Below are 15,534 nucleotides of genomic sequence, written 5' to 3'. Positions count from 1 at the left end.
GAGAAGTTCACACTTGGCAGCGGGGGTCCTCATTCTGCACTGGTGCAGTCTGCCAGAGTGGAAAAGTTTTGGAACTGCCTGTGCAATGCATACAACTGAGTTTGACCTCCACACTCAGAGCCGGGCCATCAGATTGTTGTTTTGGAATTATCGTGGCATCAGAGAGCAGAGCTGCTCCGATGAGGAAACACATTTCAGACTATCAGATAAAATAAGTGAAAGAACTGATCCCTGTTCTGAGCAATGGAGTCTGGTGAGTCCACAAATTAGATCAGAGCAGTTTGAGTTTTTGGCCACAAAGTGGTGTTTATGAAGAGCTAAGTTCATGGGCCTTAATTAGTAGGTCATAGTATGATTAAATAAACAACGCTACACAAGTACGGGACATAAGGTGAAAGACTTTCAACAGTGTTTTATTATTATAATCATATGACATTTTTGGTTTTTAGCCTTTTTTTCACTGTATTTAGATCCACAGGTAAATAAAAGTGATACAAGAGAGAACTTTACATTTTTACCAGCTGCGGAGTTTGCTGTTATTCCCATAATTATTCGCTTTTTCTAATCTCCCTAAGGGCCAAATCCGAGATGATGGGAAAGTACTATCATATCAATTTCACGGCATAACACTTAAGTACCTTGAACACATGCCCGGTGTGAATCATAAACAGCGAAAACTAAATAAATGGTCAAATCATTGTCCCTAATCTGCACAATGGGTGGCAAATATTTGCAGAGGGAATTTCTTGATGCGTCGTTTCTTAACAGGAACAAAGCAAGATGGCCTCCTCTTAATTTGGGGCAAACACTGCCGGAGAATGGAGACAAAAGAGATGCTTAAACCCTGTTGGTCTAAGGGGGATATCTTCAGAGAGTCCCTAATTGATATGCGGATTGGCGTGAAGGGCCGAGGACAATAGCTGTTTTGTTTCACATCAAGACGTCTGTCAACTGCGGTGTCTTTGCATGGAGCTTGGCTCACCTCCAAACCTGAACTTTCTCTCTTGATTTTCCCAAAGCTTCTCCCGTCTGATATCCCGTCTGTGGCACTGGAGAACGTTGTAGGACGAGGTGTGACATGAGAGGAGGGAGCTTTCATTCAGAACTGTGACTCAGAAGTTAAAACTGTTTTTGAGGATGTAATCGGTGGAGTTAGATTTTTTTTAAATAAAAAAAAAAATTGTGGATTTGTGAAATTTTATCTCCTTGTGCTGCACAGAATATCAGTGCAAAGTTAATCAGAACTTAAGGGAACGTAGACATCCTGACTGTAGGAAAAACAGGAATGTCCATGAAAGAAAAACTAATAAATGTGCATTATTCAATTCTTCATTCTCCATACATGTTGGATTGTGTGCTTTTCTGTAGAAACATTTTTTCAGATTAAGCTGACCACCTGTGCATTAGCTAAGAGACTCCTTGATTAACATGTACCAACTGAAAACTATCCAATGGTTTAAACCAAATTACAAACTTCCCTCTGAGAAACTTCCTAAGAAATTATAAGGAAATTACTAACGCTTCCTGTTTGTAATAATTTTTGCGGCATGGTCTTTGACCTGCTCAGATTCATTAGAGGGCATTAGTGGCGACAGATGAGGCAGTTTTGGGTGTCGACCTGTGTAGCTGGGCAACGTTCCCACTTTCTAACAGCAGAAAACAAAACTAAACAAACTGTAAATGACTATTTACAGCTTTTTCAGCAACAAGATCGTCTCCAACACTATTACTCAACACTAATCTCCGATCTGACAGGATGCAAAGCAGCCTTAATTAGAGACAGATAGATTCATTTTCTTTTATTTGGAAGTGAACTTGATCTTGAATCCTGTCAAACCAGATATATTATGACAAAGAGAATGAAATGAGGAATCATAAATACTGAGTTAAGTCTTGGTTCAGAAGAATCTCCAACTCTTCAGCCAGGCTTTTGCACATATATCACACATTAGTGATATAGTGATATAACGCTATAAGTGATATAGAACATAATATGTAAAATCATTTAAACTGAAGGTTCACAGTGAAAAAAAAAAAGCCTGTGGAAACACAACTAAAAAATGTGGGATGTTTTTGTTGTTTTTATATAACTGGTGAGAGGCTGCATTGAGGTGAAATGGAGTACAAGTAATTAAATATGAGATGAAAGTCAATTTCCATTCAAATTATAATGAAGAACTGAATACACTGATGCCCTATTTGAAAATGATGCATGACAATACAATAGAGACCACATGATATTTATTTATAATCACAGTTGAAACTGCCTGTAAGTTGTATGTACTGTATAAAGATTTAAAAAAGAGACAATAATAGATACAAAAGCCATTCAATGATTGTCACATTGAATCCTGAGAGAAACCATGACACAGCATATAGTTTTAATATATATTTATGACATCTGGGTTTTAGTGATACTGTTTTCGGCACATTTTTTTTAAGCTAATATTCACTTCTGCTTTAATCAAACTACGTTCAGACAACAGTAGAAAAATGCCTATCAGCATAAATAGCATAAATAGTCACAAACTATCTTTATAATTTACAAAAATACACATTTATAAAGTATGTACATGAGCCTTACTGCTGTGGTTTCAGTCAACCAGAGGATATAAAAATACGGCAAGCCCTGTTTTGGATCATATTTGTGTTAAATCAATTATTGCTGCATTTGGAAAAGGTCTAAATATACAGCAGGACACTTTCCTCTCATATGATTGTTGTTTTGAGGTAATGGCGGTATCACAAAGGCAACTTTGGCAGATTTGTGTCGATTATGAATAAACAGTTTCAACATATGTAATCAATTGTAAGAATTTAGCTGCTCCAAAGAAATAAGGGCTGGATTTGGCATAACTGGCAAAATATCAAATGTACATTTACTTCTTAAACAAGACAATGACGTAGTTGTGACATTAAGACTGGGAAGAGTTTCTGTTCCAACTGCCAAAAAAAAATAGATGTTTAAAATATTAAACATAAGTTTTCAGTGGTTGTTTTACTTTGCCAATATAATTTTAGCATTAAGGACAAAGTAGGAGTTTTGATAGTAATAAAAAAGAATAAAAAAGATAAGTGCTAATTTTTTTTTTTTTTTGACTTTCCAGCTGGTGTTGCCACAGATTTGAGTGCTTGTCAAGTTAAATCAAGTGTAACTAAAAGACTTTCTGTTCTCTGATCTCTCCTGTGAACTGATCAGTGAAGGTAGTGTTATGTTCATGATGTACAGAAGCCGCTGCACAGCCTGCACTCTGACCTCTCTGCTGAACTGCACGTATGTATGCATGTGTGTTTTTCAGGGGGGGATTCACGGAGCAAGAAGTCCCTAAAAGAGAGTGAAGTTGCGGCGAAGCAGCTCCTATAGCTCAGTCCCTTCCCTGGGATAAATCAAGCTGTTGACACTGAAGCTGTTGTAGAAGTGACTGTTGAACTGTCCGCTCTGCCCACTGCCAAACGTGTTGTAGTACACTCCACGGTTGAAATGCAAGCCCTCGCTGTGCTCTGACACCCCTGCGTCCTGTCCACCGTGGTTCGGGTGGTAGGGGCTCAGGGCCGTAATGTTCCTGTTTGACAGTTCGTTCATCAGTCCCAGGGACCCTTGCCGGCTGGGGGCCCCCGAGCTGAGAGTTGACATGCTGCTGTAAAAGTTATTAAAACAAGGAGCGGATGAGGCCAGTCCAGGTGGTGACGATGACGACGAACTCTTGTGGTTCTCGTTCATCGACTCCATCTCCAGGAGCTGAGGACTGTCTGCGGGCTTCAGAGAGGCTGACGCTGCTGGCCTGCCATCCTCAACTTTTGTGGCCCCCGCTGCGGCCGCCGCAGCTCCTCCCGCGCTGCTCGGATCTGACCGTCTTTTCCTTTTCCTGCGGAAATTTCCGTTGTCAAACATCTTTTCACAGTTTGGGTCCAACGTCCAGTAGTTTCCTTTTCCTGTGATTGAAGATGAGACAACATATTACAAATGAACTGTTTCCGTTTTGGTTGCATGTACCTTTACTTGACTGATGTTTTTGGAGCCTGTTATGTATAAGTTGATATAAAGAAACGGCTAAATTTATTTTTTAGTAAATCAGCCTTTTCTTGTCAAGATATGACTCTGCAAATAAATGCACTGGGAGGACGATTTGTCTATCATAGCAAACTTCTGTCAAATATTTTTTCAAATCTAAATGTACAAAGTTGGTGCCATTTATCTCACATCTGTTTCCTGCTCATTCTGAGCCTTTTCAGGATTGCTGGACTCTCTGCAGGTTAAAGGAACAGTAATAAATAACACCTTTCTACACTAAAGAACAGGTTAGAATTAAAAACATTCCAGTCATGTTAAAGTACAATGGGTGCACTATTTTGTAGAAAGCAAATGTTTTAAAATGCAAGGTATATTTCTAGTAGATTAAAATATATATTTACTACTTAATAGTGAGCCTTTAAACTCATTATACACCTTGTTATTTTATTGTGTTATTTTATATTTCTTTAGTGTCTGTATGAATTTCTCTGTATTAATCCTTGAACACTATCACCACTATATTTTTCATCAGCCAGTGTTAGCCCAGGATTTTTACAGAAAATTATTTGGAGTTAAGTGTTGATAAAAACTTATTTTACATATAACTGGTATGGATCAATAAAAGCGGTGTTCATGGTTACAATTTTCTTTTGAAATGACAATGTCAGTATAATTCACGCTCACCAAGTTTCACATCTAATCCGATCTCACCAAGACTTCCTGGTGACTGACCTGCACCTAAATTAATAAAATAACATTTTCCCTGGTGCGTTCACGGTACCTGGATCGTCCTCGTCCCTCGGCACTTTCTTGAAGCAGTCGTTCAGAGACAGGTTGTGCCGAATCGAGTTCTGCCAGCCGGCTTTGCTCTTCTTATAAAATGGGAAATTGTCGGCGACATACTGGTAAATCTGGCTCAGGGTCAGCTTCTTCTCGTGTGCGTTCTGGATGGCCATGGCTATGAGCGCAGAGTAGGAGTAGGGCGGCCGGACCAGTTTCAGCAGCTCTTCCTGGCTAGCGATAGACAACCAGCCCAGGTCGGGCCCACCGAATCCAGGTGAGTTTGTTATGAACTGCCGCTGCGAGCCGTAGGAGGGCGGGATGAACGACGCCGGGTTGTTGCCGTGCAGGTAAGACGCGGAGGAGTTGACGCCCGGCCCGTTGAGCCACAGGTACGGGTTTGGAGACGATGCGTAATCCCCGAGGCCGTAGCCGGCGGGTCTCTGTGCGCCCTGGAGGCTCTGCTGGTGGTACATGCTGCTGAAGTTGTCGCAGTAGACAGCGGCCATGTCCGGGGCCTCCTGGGCGCCTTTGGGTGGGAGAGAGCCGACGGTAGGGGAGGTGTGGTGCTGGTGCTGGTGATGGGACTGAGGGTCGATGGAGTTCATCACTCCCCGCGGGAAATCCCAAAGGAAATGCTGAAGCGGTTCAGGTGGCCTCTCCCGGTGGTGCGCAGGTAGCAGCAACAAGTGTCAGGGAGGATGGAGGAGTTTGGGGAGTTTTAATAGTATAAACCCTTGACAGTGGCCACATCCAGGCAGTAGATAATTCCCAACAGCCAATAGACACACACTGAGTAACAGGGGGTGTGGTCATGGTCTACCTCATTCAGCAGAGACTGGGTCAGTGGTTTCCTAATGTTTCTCTTGTCAAATCCTCCTGGAGACGCACAACAGACTCCTGCCGGGTTCAAGTTTTCTCATAAGGACTGAGGCTGTGATCATTTAACCTCAGTCAACAAACAACACACCTGCATGGCTGCAACAACAGCGATTACATTGTTAGTTTTCTTCTTCTTCTACATCTGCTGCATTTAGACTTTACTATAAATTATAGTCAGAGTTTTGGAAAATCTTCAGATTTATGAAACAGTTCCTAACCATGTGTGATCTTTGACACTGAACCTTTGCATTACAATTAGTACATACTTAATTGATCACCATGTAAAGTGTGTAAATTCTAAGCCTTCATTAGCTTTATATTAATCAGGACTCATTTCTGTGACGCTCTGGACCCACAGAACTGACAAAACCTAACAGACCGTAAAACAATTATATCTATGATTAACAATTAATTAACAATTAACATTATCACAAGATTAATAAGTGATGTTATCCATTCATGCTACAACATAAAAACTTAAGGAAAATTAAAGCAGCTAAAGAAAATGACTTGGCTGATTATTTCAGCTTATTTCTCCTGGTTATTCTACATCTTTAAACACAAATACACTAATTAAGCTCATTTTAAATCATCTTTACTGCAGTACAAACATTACTGTAGTACAGAGGGATTGAACTGAGGACACTCACTGACCTCACTTGTCTAACCCTGTCCCTGATACTAATCTTAACCCTAAAACCAGTTCTAATCCCCCTGAACTTCCCTAAGACCAGGTAGAATTTACTCATTCTGCTGCTCTCTGGTTCTAAAACCCACGTTGGTTCTCACAGAGATTCAGTTGCTGTACAAGAGCAGACACTCAAACAAATACACTGACTTAAAGTCATTGCCCTGTTCATAACCTTCACCTTGACCCTAAAACCAGTACTCAAAACCAAACGTTGTCCCTGTGAGCAGCAGGACCAGGGTTTGGTCCCCTCCCAGGGAGTCCCCACAGTGGGACCACACACACACTCAGACACACAAGCTCAGAGCTTGGTTATGTATAAAGGTCCAACATATCTAAATTAAGGCTTGTGCAAAAGTTTGAGTCAGTTTTATGACACATAAGAAAAGAATGAAGTACCTCTCCTACAGTTTTTTTTTAAAATTTTATTTTGGTGAGATGTTTGATGATAATAAACTTTATTTTGAAATCAGGTTCACTGGCCTCATTTTATGTTATAAATAATGGTGATGTGATCATGTGAAACAGTACATGCTTAGTTTGATTTATAGATACAAAAGGATGGAAGCTGGAACATAATATCTCTGATGCTTCCCCAAAGGAACTCACTGTTTTTGTTTACATGCATTAAATTACATGCATCAATATTGTGAACTGTCAAAAGGCTTCAACTGAAAATTGCTTGACAATCCTGACAGGGTTTCATTGTTACGTATCCTTAGGCCAGGAACAACAAATCAGTTTCTTTGAAGAGTTTAAAACATGTTTTTTGGCTAATTAAGGTGTCTGGAGAAAATTCAGACATTGGCTTTTTATCTTTTCATCAAAGCATTTCATAATTTTCCTGTTTCATTCAGGATCTGCTTGCTAAAAAAAAAAAAAAAAAAAAGATAAATGAATAAGAATGTTTTGACTGTGAGTGAAGTAAGTTCTGTTAATACAGAGTCTTTTACTGAAAGAAAGAAGCACTGACTTTTGAACTTTTGATTTCAGCAAAGTAAAATGACACCAGCTTTACCAGATTTCTGAGTTGATTAAAAAAAAAAAAAGTTTTTTTTTGATGGACTGTGTCCTGTTGTGTCTTAAAGACACATATTAACATGTGCTCACAGTCAGTATGTGTTTGCTTTGAGACAGTATAGCTTCAACACTGCTCTGATTTAAGAGGATCGACTGTCTCTGGACATAACGCTGAACCTTTCTACGAGTCAAACAGCCGACGTGATGCATAAATAACAACAAAACCTCCTCATGAACTGTCTTTTCACTGCTTTTCTTTGAAGCTTTATGATATTTGCACTGAATAAAATACTGATATAAATAAAATCTTGACATTCTCGGTATCTTTGGAAACTTTGACTTCAGAATACAGTTTTCTGAGTTTAAGCAATGACTAACCCACTAAAGCAAAATGCAAGGGAAACTAAAACACAGCACACACACACAAAGAAAACCCTCGAGTGGAGTCTGAGATGGCAGCTTTTATAGGCCCTGAGGAGGATTGAGTTCAGGTGCTCCCAGTTGTGCTGATGTGACAGCTCCACCTACCAATTACCCGCAAGAAAACCAGTTTAAAACATCAAACAGACAAAATAAAAAAAAAACCCCAACAAACATAATTTAAATTTATTGTAAATATAAAGATAATCTGAACTTAAACCATTTATTGCTTTATTATTAGCAGGTGGATTAGTTTACAGGCTGATTAACTGGCTTTGGGTCATCATTTTTCCCTCTCTGAACAGCTTAGATTTGACACGTTTACTTTACAAATGTGCCTTATATGTTCTTACATGGTATTTTTTATTTATTTTTTAAATGAATTAGTTAGAATTTCTGTATTTTTGTGTTCACGGGTCTTCACTGAAATGGTGTTTCTTACTGCAACCTTGTACTTCTGTGCCTCTGGCTCAGATATGTGGAGCTACACTGCCACCTTGAGATGCCTTTTTCCTGTGACACAACGCATCCTGCCAGCTATTCTCAAAACCTGCAGCATATCACATTCACCACAAGATGGAGGCAGCTCACTGCTCAGTGTGGCGCCTGACCTGATCGTGCAGAGCGTGAAGCACCCACAGGAGAGAGCTAAACACTGCTGTGACTGTCTTTGGATGAAGTTGCCAAGGAGCCATCAAAGTCTTGTAAGAAATCTAATATGAAAATGTGGTTTTCAAATGAGAGCTCCTGCAGACTGAGAAAGTCTTTGAAGAAGTGCGCTTTCAGATAACATCAAAGGTTATTCCAACCCAGAGAGTCCAGAGTAAGACTGGTAATAGACCAAATAATGCTTCTTATGGACTTGAAAGAAAGGCAAAGAGTTAATATAAATGTTTCTTTGACCAGAGACTGTCTGCATTTTGCAAGAACAACCACTGGTGTTACATTTCTTCTTGGAGAGGAACTATCTAATAAAACAGAGTCAGACCCCCTCTGAGCCCTGCTGTGATTACTTTGGTTGGTATTGACACATTATCTGCCAACACTTCCCTGTTTTTCAGCATCTGATAGACTGAGGTTTTTCTCTAATGCAGCTTTTCCACTGAGATCCAGGCCGCAGAGTAATTGTCCGCGCAGCACCAGGAGTCGCTCTGTCTGACTGTAATTCTATAATATTGGGGTTGGCTATGACAATAATCCCCGGGCTCATCATGCGTCGCCAGAACTGTTTCACAAACTCAAATGTATGTATGAGAATTTGAGATTGTGGAAAAGGGAAGACTCTCTGGCTCTGGAGCTCCTGTCAGCAGACTCTTTTCAAGAAGAAAAGTTTTTGTGAACACGCAGCAAAAGTTTTTCAATTGCAACTTTTGCAGTTGCTGTCTGAGTTAAACAACCCGAGGGTGGAAAGCAGAGGATGTGGATTTGTAACATGACAGTTTCCACATAAAGGATTTTTTGTCATCAGATACCGTATTTCCTGACTGACACTGTAACATCCAGCATTAAATACAGAGGAAATAAACAAGTGTTAAAATATTAAGTACCCAGCAACTGAGGGTGGCTCATTAGCTGCCCTTGCCTGTTCCCAGTGTGACTGACAGATGTATTCATCGCTCTGATTCAAAGATCTCTGTGTGTTGCATGTGTGTTTCTGCGTGTGTGACGTGAATAGAAAACTTGTGGATGTCTTAAAACCTTAATAGGACATTGCCTTAAGAGCATAACAGGAGGCTGGATGTGAAAAATAAAGGCAGACTGTGAGCTCTGCTCTGCCCAGCTGGTGCATCTTCACAACACAGAGTCAAAATCAGGCCTGTTCAAAGCATTTCACTGCTAAATCTTTAAAGAAACTCCCAAAGACGAGAGGAATGCATAAATAGTTTAGGGCTGGCATGTCGGTAACATGTACTGTGTGTGAAATATGGAGAAAATATTCAAACAGGGCTCTGGCTCGTCCCTAATTCGGAGACTCTATCCACACAATAAATTTTCAGGTCATATTGTTTTGTGTTTTGTCGAATTTCAAAAGAAAAGGTAATTTTAGAAAAGAGGCAGCACACGCTGAGGCAAAAACACATCATACACAGTTTAAAGGATGATTTTCTTAGGTTTTTTTTTTTATATGTAATTATAGACAAAAGAGGCAAAAACAGGAAAAAGACAACATCATACACATACATGTCGCAGACGGTGTAATTTAAAATTGTTTTGTTCTGTATTCGTGTTTGCACACGAAGAAGTAGAGTTGATATATTTCTGCTGTCAGCAGAGTGTAAAATAGTGACACAAATAACTTTGTATTCCAACACTCACGAATAAAGAGAAACAGATGACGAATGTGATTCCCAGACTGAGGCAGGAAGGATGTGACCTACAGTAAAGTGTTACCACAAACACCTCAAAGTATTTCAGTTTACAAAAACCTTTTGAAAATGCATGAGGACACAAACAAGTGCTAAATAAATAACATGAGGGTGGCACAGTATGTTGACACTGTTTAAGAGTGTAGGATTATACACTGACAAGAGGCAAAAAACAGGAAAAAAGAACACACAAGCGAACCAGTTCCTGACTCACTGGTCTGATCCAAACAACCACTCTCAGCTCCCTGTTTTTGTTTTTGTGTTTTTGCCTCCCATGATATTTGTCAGATGGACGTTTTATGTCCAAGGATGCAGGGAGGATGATTTTCAGGCTTTGGTGGGAGGAAGACTGAGCTGAAAAAGAATTCACCCCTTCATCATATAAACAGCTAAAGGACCTTTTCACCTTATTTAACCTTATTTAAAGCCTTTTCTGTCCATACTTGTCTTTGTGTTAGGGGATGGGAGTTGATGAATGTATGGATGTTTTTGTCAGATTTCCCCAGCTTTTATTTTTTTTAAGTAAATATTAGTGCTGCACGATTAATCTAATCGCAATCGTGATGCCACGCTGTGCGATTACGTAACCGCATAAAAGACTGCGATTTGCGATTTAATGTAAACCAATGTGGAGTAATTGACGGCACATCCACACACTGTGGGCAGCCGCAGGAAACTTGTTGGATAAACACAAAAAGAAAATATTAAGGCTTAAAATATTAAATGGCCACAACATAACAACACTTAATTAATGGTTTAAATTTAAAATTTTCTGAACTTAGACACATCAGCAACACTTGGGAACTTGAACTTGATATTATACAGATACTGAATGATGAACATGCGCTGGTGGTTTTTCCATCTCTGAATGCTTTTACTGTATATAATCAATAAAATGTACATAAACAGGTAAACTTGTTAGGCTTTACTGCTTTGCCATTACTGGTTAGGGGGGAGGATAAGCTGCAAATTTGTGGATGCAAAGACCTATTTATTCCTATTTCAGAGACAGTCGGACCCATTCAGGCGACGCACAATCTCCACCATTTACCTCCAGTCTATTTCTGTGACATATTCATGCCCACGCGTCAGGCTCAGTGAATCTACCTGTGTTAGGCCGAGCAGGATAATTTACACAGGAAGCCTTTGGAAATAAACATTTGCACCTATTATATGTCGCATGCTTCTTGGGGAGCAAACACACACGTACACAGACACGCGTGTGAGAGCGACAGAGGACAGATAAGAACATGTATACACACACACACACAGAAGGCATTCATAGCGGGCGGTAAAAACATAGTGCTGGTTTTGAGAAGCCAGCCACAGTTCTGCGGGCAGAGAGGGTACATACAGGAGATGTTATTGCTCTATATGTTTATAACGCTGCCATGGAAAAATAAGAGGCTCAGCCACAGGCATTTCCTCAGTTCCTCTCTCCCCAGTCACCTCTCCAAGCCTGTGTGGGAGGGAGGCGGTTAGCGTTTATATGAGAGCTGAGCGCATGTCACACTTCATCATTTCAGAAATAGGCATCCTAATTTCTCTTTCTCTCTTTGCATATATTCTATCACAAACCGCTTTCATCAGCCTGCTCTCGTTTCTCTGCCCAGCCCAACTATTTGTTACTTCCATTGTCTGGACTCTCAGTTCCGACCCCTGCAACAGTCTTATTTACTTCAGATGTTGATTTAGCGTAATGTTAGAGACATGAGAATTCAAAGATAAATATCTGAAGGAGAATATTTGTTTGGTTCGACCCTTGTGTTGCTCACTACTGGTTGCTTATATTGCTGCCCACCAAGGAGTTTAAGCTTATTTCACTGTTTTGTATTTGCTCTGAATTTGAGTTTCAGCTGCTGTTAATATCTAAAATGAAAATGTAATGTCTGAAGCTGGGACGTCGTTGATTTTTCCAAGACAGCAATAATGAGTTTACTCCATTGTTTAGCCGCCTAAATGATGTCAGGCTTGTCTGAGTCATCATAAGAAGAAGCTCAGATTGTTGTTACAAGTAACTGAGGTTGTTAAGAAATAGCCAGCCCTAGTGCAATGTCACGAATGCCTTCAGTGACAGACTGTCCAAAACTGTGCACCAAGATTCCAGTTTCTACAATTCCTCACGCTGAACGAGGGAGGTTGTGTGACGAAACACCTGACGGGACTACGGCTTGACCATGGAGACTGTTGTGGAGACTGTTTGAAGTGGATGTCCATGTGAGTCCTCGTGAGTGTTAAAATCCATGGTTACCCCACCAAGGCACCCGTACCATTCTGTTAAACCATGCTTGGTCATACAAAGTCTTAAAAATGGAGATAAACAGTGCACATTTCTGTTTGTTGATCTGACACAAACTTCATTCAAAACGCACTGACCTTACCTCTCAGTGAGGTGAAGCCATGGCCAGAGCTATTACCGCAGCAATTGTGTGGAAAATATGCAGTGGAATATTTTTTTCTAAGAACAACTGCATTCCATGATTGGACTCCTTCAAACACTTCTTTAAGTTCAACTTTTATTCATTTTCCCATCTCATCTCTATCAAACATAACCTTCAAGGACACAGGAAGCGAAGGAAATGAAACCTATTCTACTGTCGCACTACGTTGTTCTAAATTATAGTGCCAGCCCATAATGTGAATGTAAATAACAGCTGAAATCATGTCACATTTAATTATTTTCAGACACAGCTATCCTCTGTTCATCTCTGCTCCTCTGAAACCAGCACTCTGTTTGTGATCCAGAGGATGATTAGGCCTCGGAGCATGGCGGTGAATGTTTGGTCTCACTCTGCTCGGTTTTAAAGAGAATGCTCCTTTTGGATGCTGTAGTATGAGCGTATATAACCCTTAAAAAAGCAGGACTGTAGCTGCTCGTGCCTCTGATGTGCCATCCAACTTTAAAATACAGCTTTGCGAGCTCAGTCTTCTTCAAAGCCTTCTTTTCTTTTTCCTTTTTTTTCTCCCCCTCCATTGGCTTTTTTTGCCCCCTTCTGCCAGCTCCAACTCGGCTCTGCCTGCTGCCTCGACATGATGACTGGAACTGAGTGAAGATGTCGGGGTGAAAAGCCTTAAAGGAACTGCAGCTAATTCATGAAGCAAGCCACTATCTCATGAGCTAAAAAAGTAGTTGTAGCAGCATGGAAAATGCCGAGAACCTGCCATAAAATGGGGACATTGAGCTGCTGGTTTATTGTATGTTGATCACTGTTCTGTTTAGAATTCACTGCAAGTAATCAGCATAGGAAAACACTCCTTTCATTCTCTTTGACTTGGAGGCCTAATGGCTTTTTTAGTAATGACTTTGTGTCTTTAACGGCACAAACGTCATTAACCCAGGCCATTGTTATTCTAATCTCTCTCTGTCAGCGGCCTCGGGGGCAGAGCCCTCGTCTCATTGAAACAGTTTCCTCATTGTGAGCCCGGAGGGAGGGGGGGGATGGGGGGGCGGAGGTGTTTCAACCGCTGCCACCTGAGCGGGCATCGGCATCCAGAAAACCTTACATTTAGGGTGGTCCAACCCGCCATCTCCAAACCGCGTCCTCCTGGCTCCCGTCTTTATGTGGTCCTAGTTCCACCTCCCCCATCCCTCCTCCCACCAAGCCTTTCCCCCCTCTCTCTACACAACCTCTCTCACAAAAAGCCCCTCACACGACGAACAAAGTTTCACTGGCCCTCATTTGTTGACTTATCTGGCATGGCAGAAGTTCGCCTTTTGAAAAAAAAAAATTACTTAAACACCGTTTGTTGAGCTTGTTTTGCAGCAGGGAGGTGGCGGACTGTTGCCCCCACACCCCGACTCCCCCACCCCAGACACACAGGAAGAGCCTCTGCCATCTCCTCCACGACTTCAGCAGGTGCAAAGACAAGGCTCAATGACATCTTTGTACCAAATGGAAGAAGTTTGGGGGTTTAACAGCACCCCTGGCCGGGACCCGCACCACCTCCCCTCCCTCTGCCTTTGGGGGAACTCGAACGTGAGAAGTTAGCGGTGACAGGCTGCAGAGGGGGGAAACCGTATATCCTGAAGCGACACAGACACCAAAGGTAGTTGGTTTTTGGCTTCCACGGCTGCCTGTCACACTGCTTTTAACACTGCTGCTCTGGTCTTTCACTGGCTGCAGTAATTCATGTTGGCCCAGTGCTGTCTCTGAGCCCAGTTCACAATAGAGACTCACAATAGCAAGTCCTGCTTTGTAACTGTGACTTAGCAGCAAAATACATTAACTAGTCTATAGTCCAGGGAGCTCCATGGTAAAGCCTCCATCTCCACTGTAACTGTATTACTCTGTTAGTCAGCTGTGAAACAATGGTGAAAACCTGCATCATTTTACATGAAGAACTAGTTAATTGATCAAATGAATTAATGGATAAACCAAATGGCTGTAACTCTACCACGTACAGGTATACATGTTCAACATAGGCTACCAGGTGTGACATGACAGCTTCTTAGGACACAGTACCATTTTTATGTCTACCCACATGTTGCTATCAGAAAAAAAAATAACAACACAGGTATGTCAATAACAAATGGAGGTAAAAACTCGCACAGAATTCAGAAAAGCCTTACTGGACTGCACTGAACCTTAACACTCGCTACCCGATGCCCTCTCAGACCCCGCTCCACATGTCTGATCTCACAAAGCAAAGTGTAAATCCATCCATGGTGATGATTCAGTTTGAAATCTGATTGTTCAAACCTCCTGGGTAGATGGAGCCAGATGAAGTCCTACCGAGCTACTTTTTATTGATCCTTGACTGGAGCAGCCACTGAGTGATCCGTATGGGTGAGTTAGTGGTGGGAATAAGAACCCTTGTAGTTCATAAATAATTTTTTGTGATTTGTATGTTACACACATGAAAACCAAGATGGATTACAGTTAGATTTGTGATCTTGCCAACAGAGACTCCGTGTAAACAAAAGTGCCTTTAATCTCATCTGGATTTTATCCGGACATGAGAAACTTGACATGACAAGTGCAAATGGGTTCTCAGGCATTGTCAAACGTCTTAGTTGTGTGGGTTTCCAGGGGGAAATTTTCAAGTTGAGATGTGTTTACATTTCAGCAAAAGAAGCAGTCTAAGGAGAAGCAGAACTGTGAAGGTTTAGCCACCATGGCTAAAAAAGACGAGGCAAAGAACTCACACGTCACCAACAGAGAATCCAAAGAAAAAGATGCTACAGCTGACAGCAGAGAAAGTGCAGTTCAAAGACTGGCAAAGTCTAAGATGGAGACTCAACACCGGAGTCTCACCTCAGGCATTTAACACTTCAAGCAAGTGGCCAGGAAGAGGACTCGTCTTTGAAGATCACTTCCAGTGATGTGGGGCGTGCTGACCTGACCCAGAAATACTGAACCCCAAAC

General features: G+C 41.2%; 1 protein-coding gene across 1 annotated transcript; it reads right to left on the bottom strand.

Moving 5' to 3' along the window:
* Positions 1-2,140: 2,140 nt before the first annotated feature.
* foxi2 (forkhead box I2) lies at positions 2,141-5,476 on the bottom strand. The gene is made up of 2 exons (XM_041060890.1): positions 4,794-5,476; positions 2,141-3,933 (listed from the first exon to the last, which is right to left on the bottom strand). Exons 1-2 carry the CDS (start codon positions 5,398-5,400, stop codon positions 3,359-3,361), a joined length of 1,182 nt encoding a protein of 393 aa, XP_040916824.1. The 5' UTR covers positions 5,401-5,476; the 3' UTR covers positions 2,141-3,358.
* Positions 5,477-15,534: the final 10,058 nt, after the last annotated feature.

The sequence above is a fragment of the Toxotes jaculatrix genome, chromosome 17 (assembly GCF_017976425.1).
Source record: "Toxotes jaculatrix isolate fToxJac2 chromosome 17, fToxJac2.pri, whole genome shotgun sequence".
Classification (NCBI taxonomy): domain Eukaryota; kingdom Metazoa; phylum Chordata; class Actinopteri; family Toxotidae; genus Toxotes; species Toxotes jaculatrix.
This window is presented reverse-complemented; position numbering and strand designations above follow the sequence as displayed.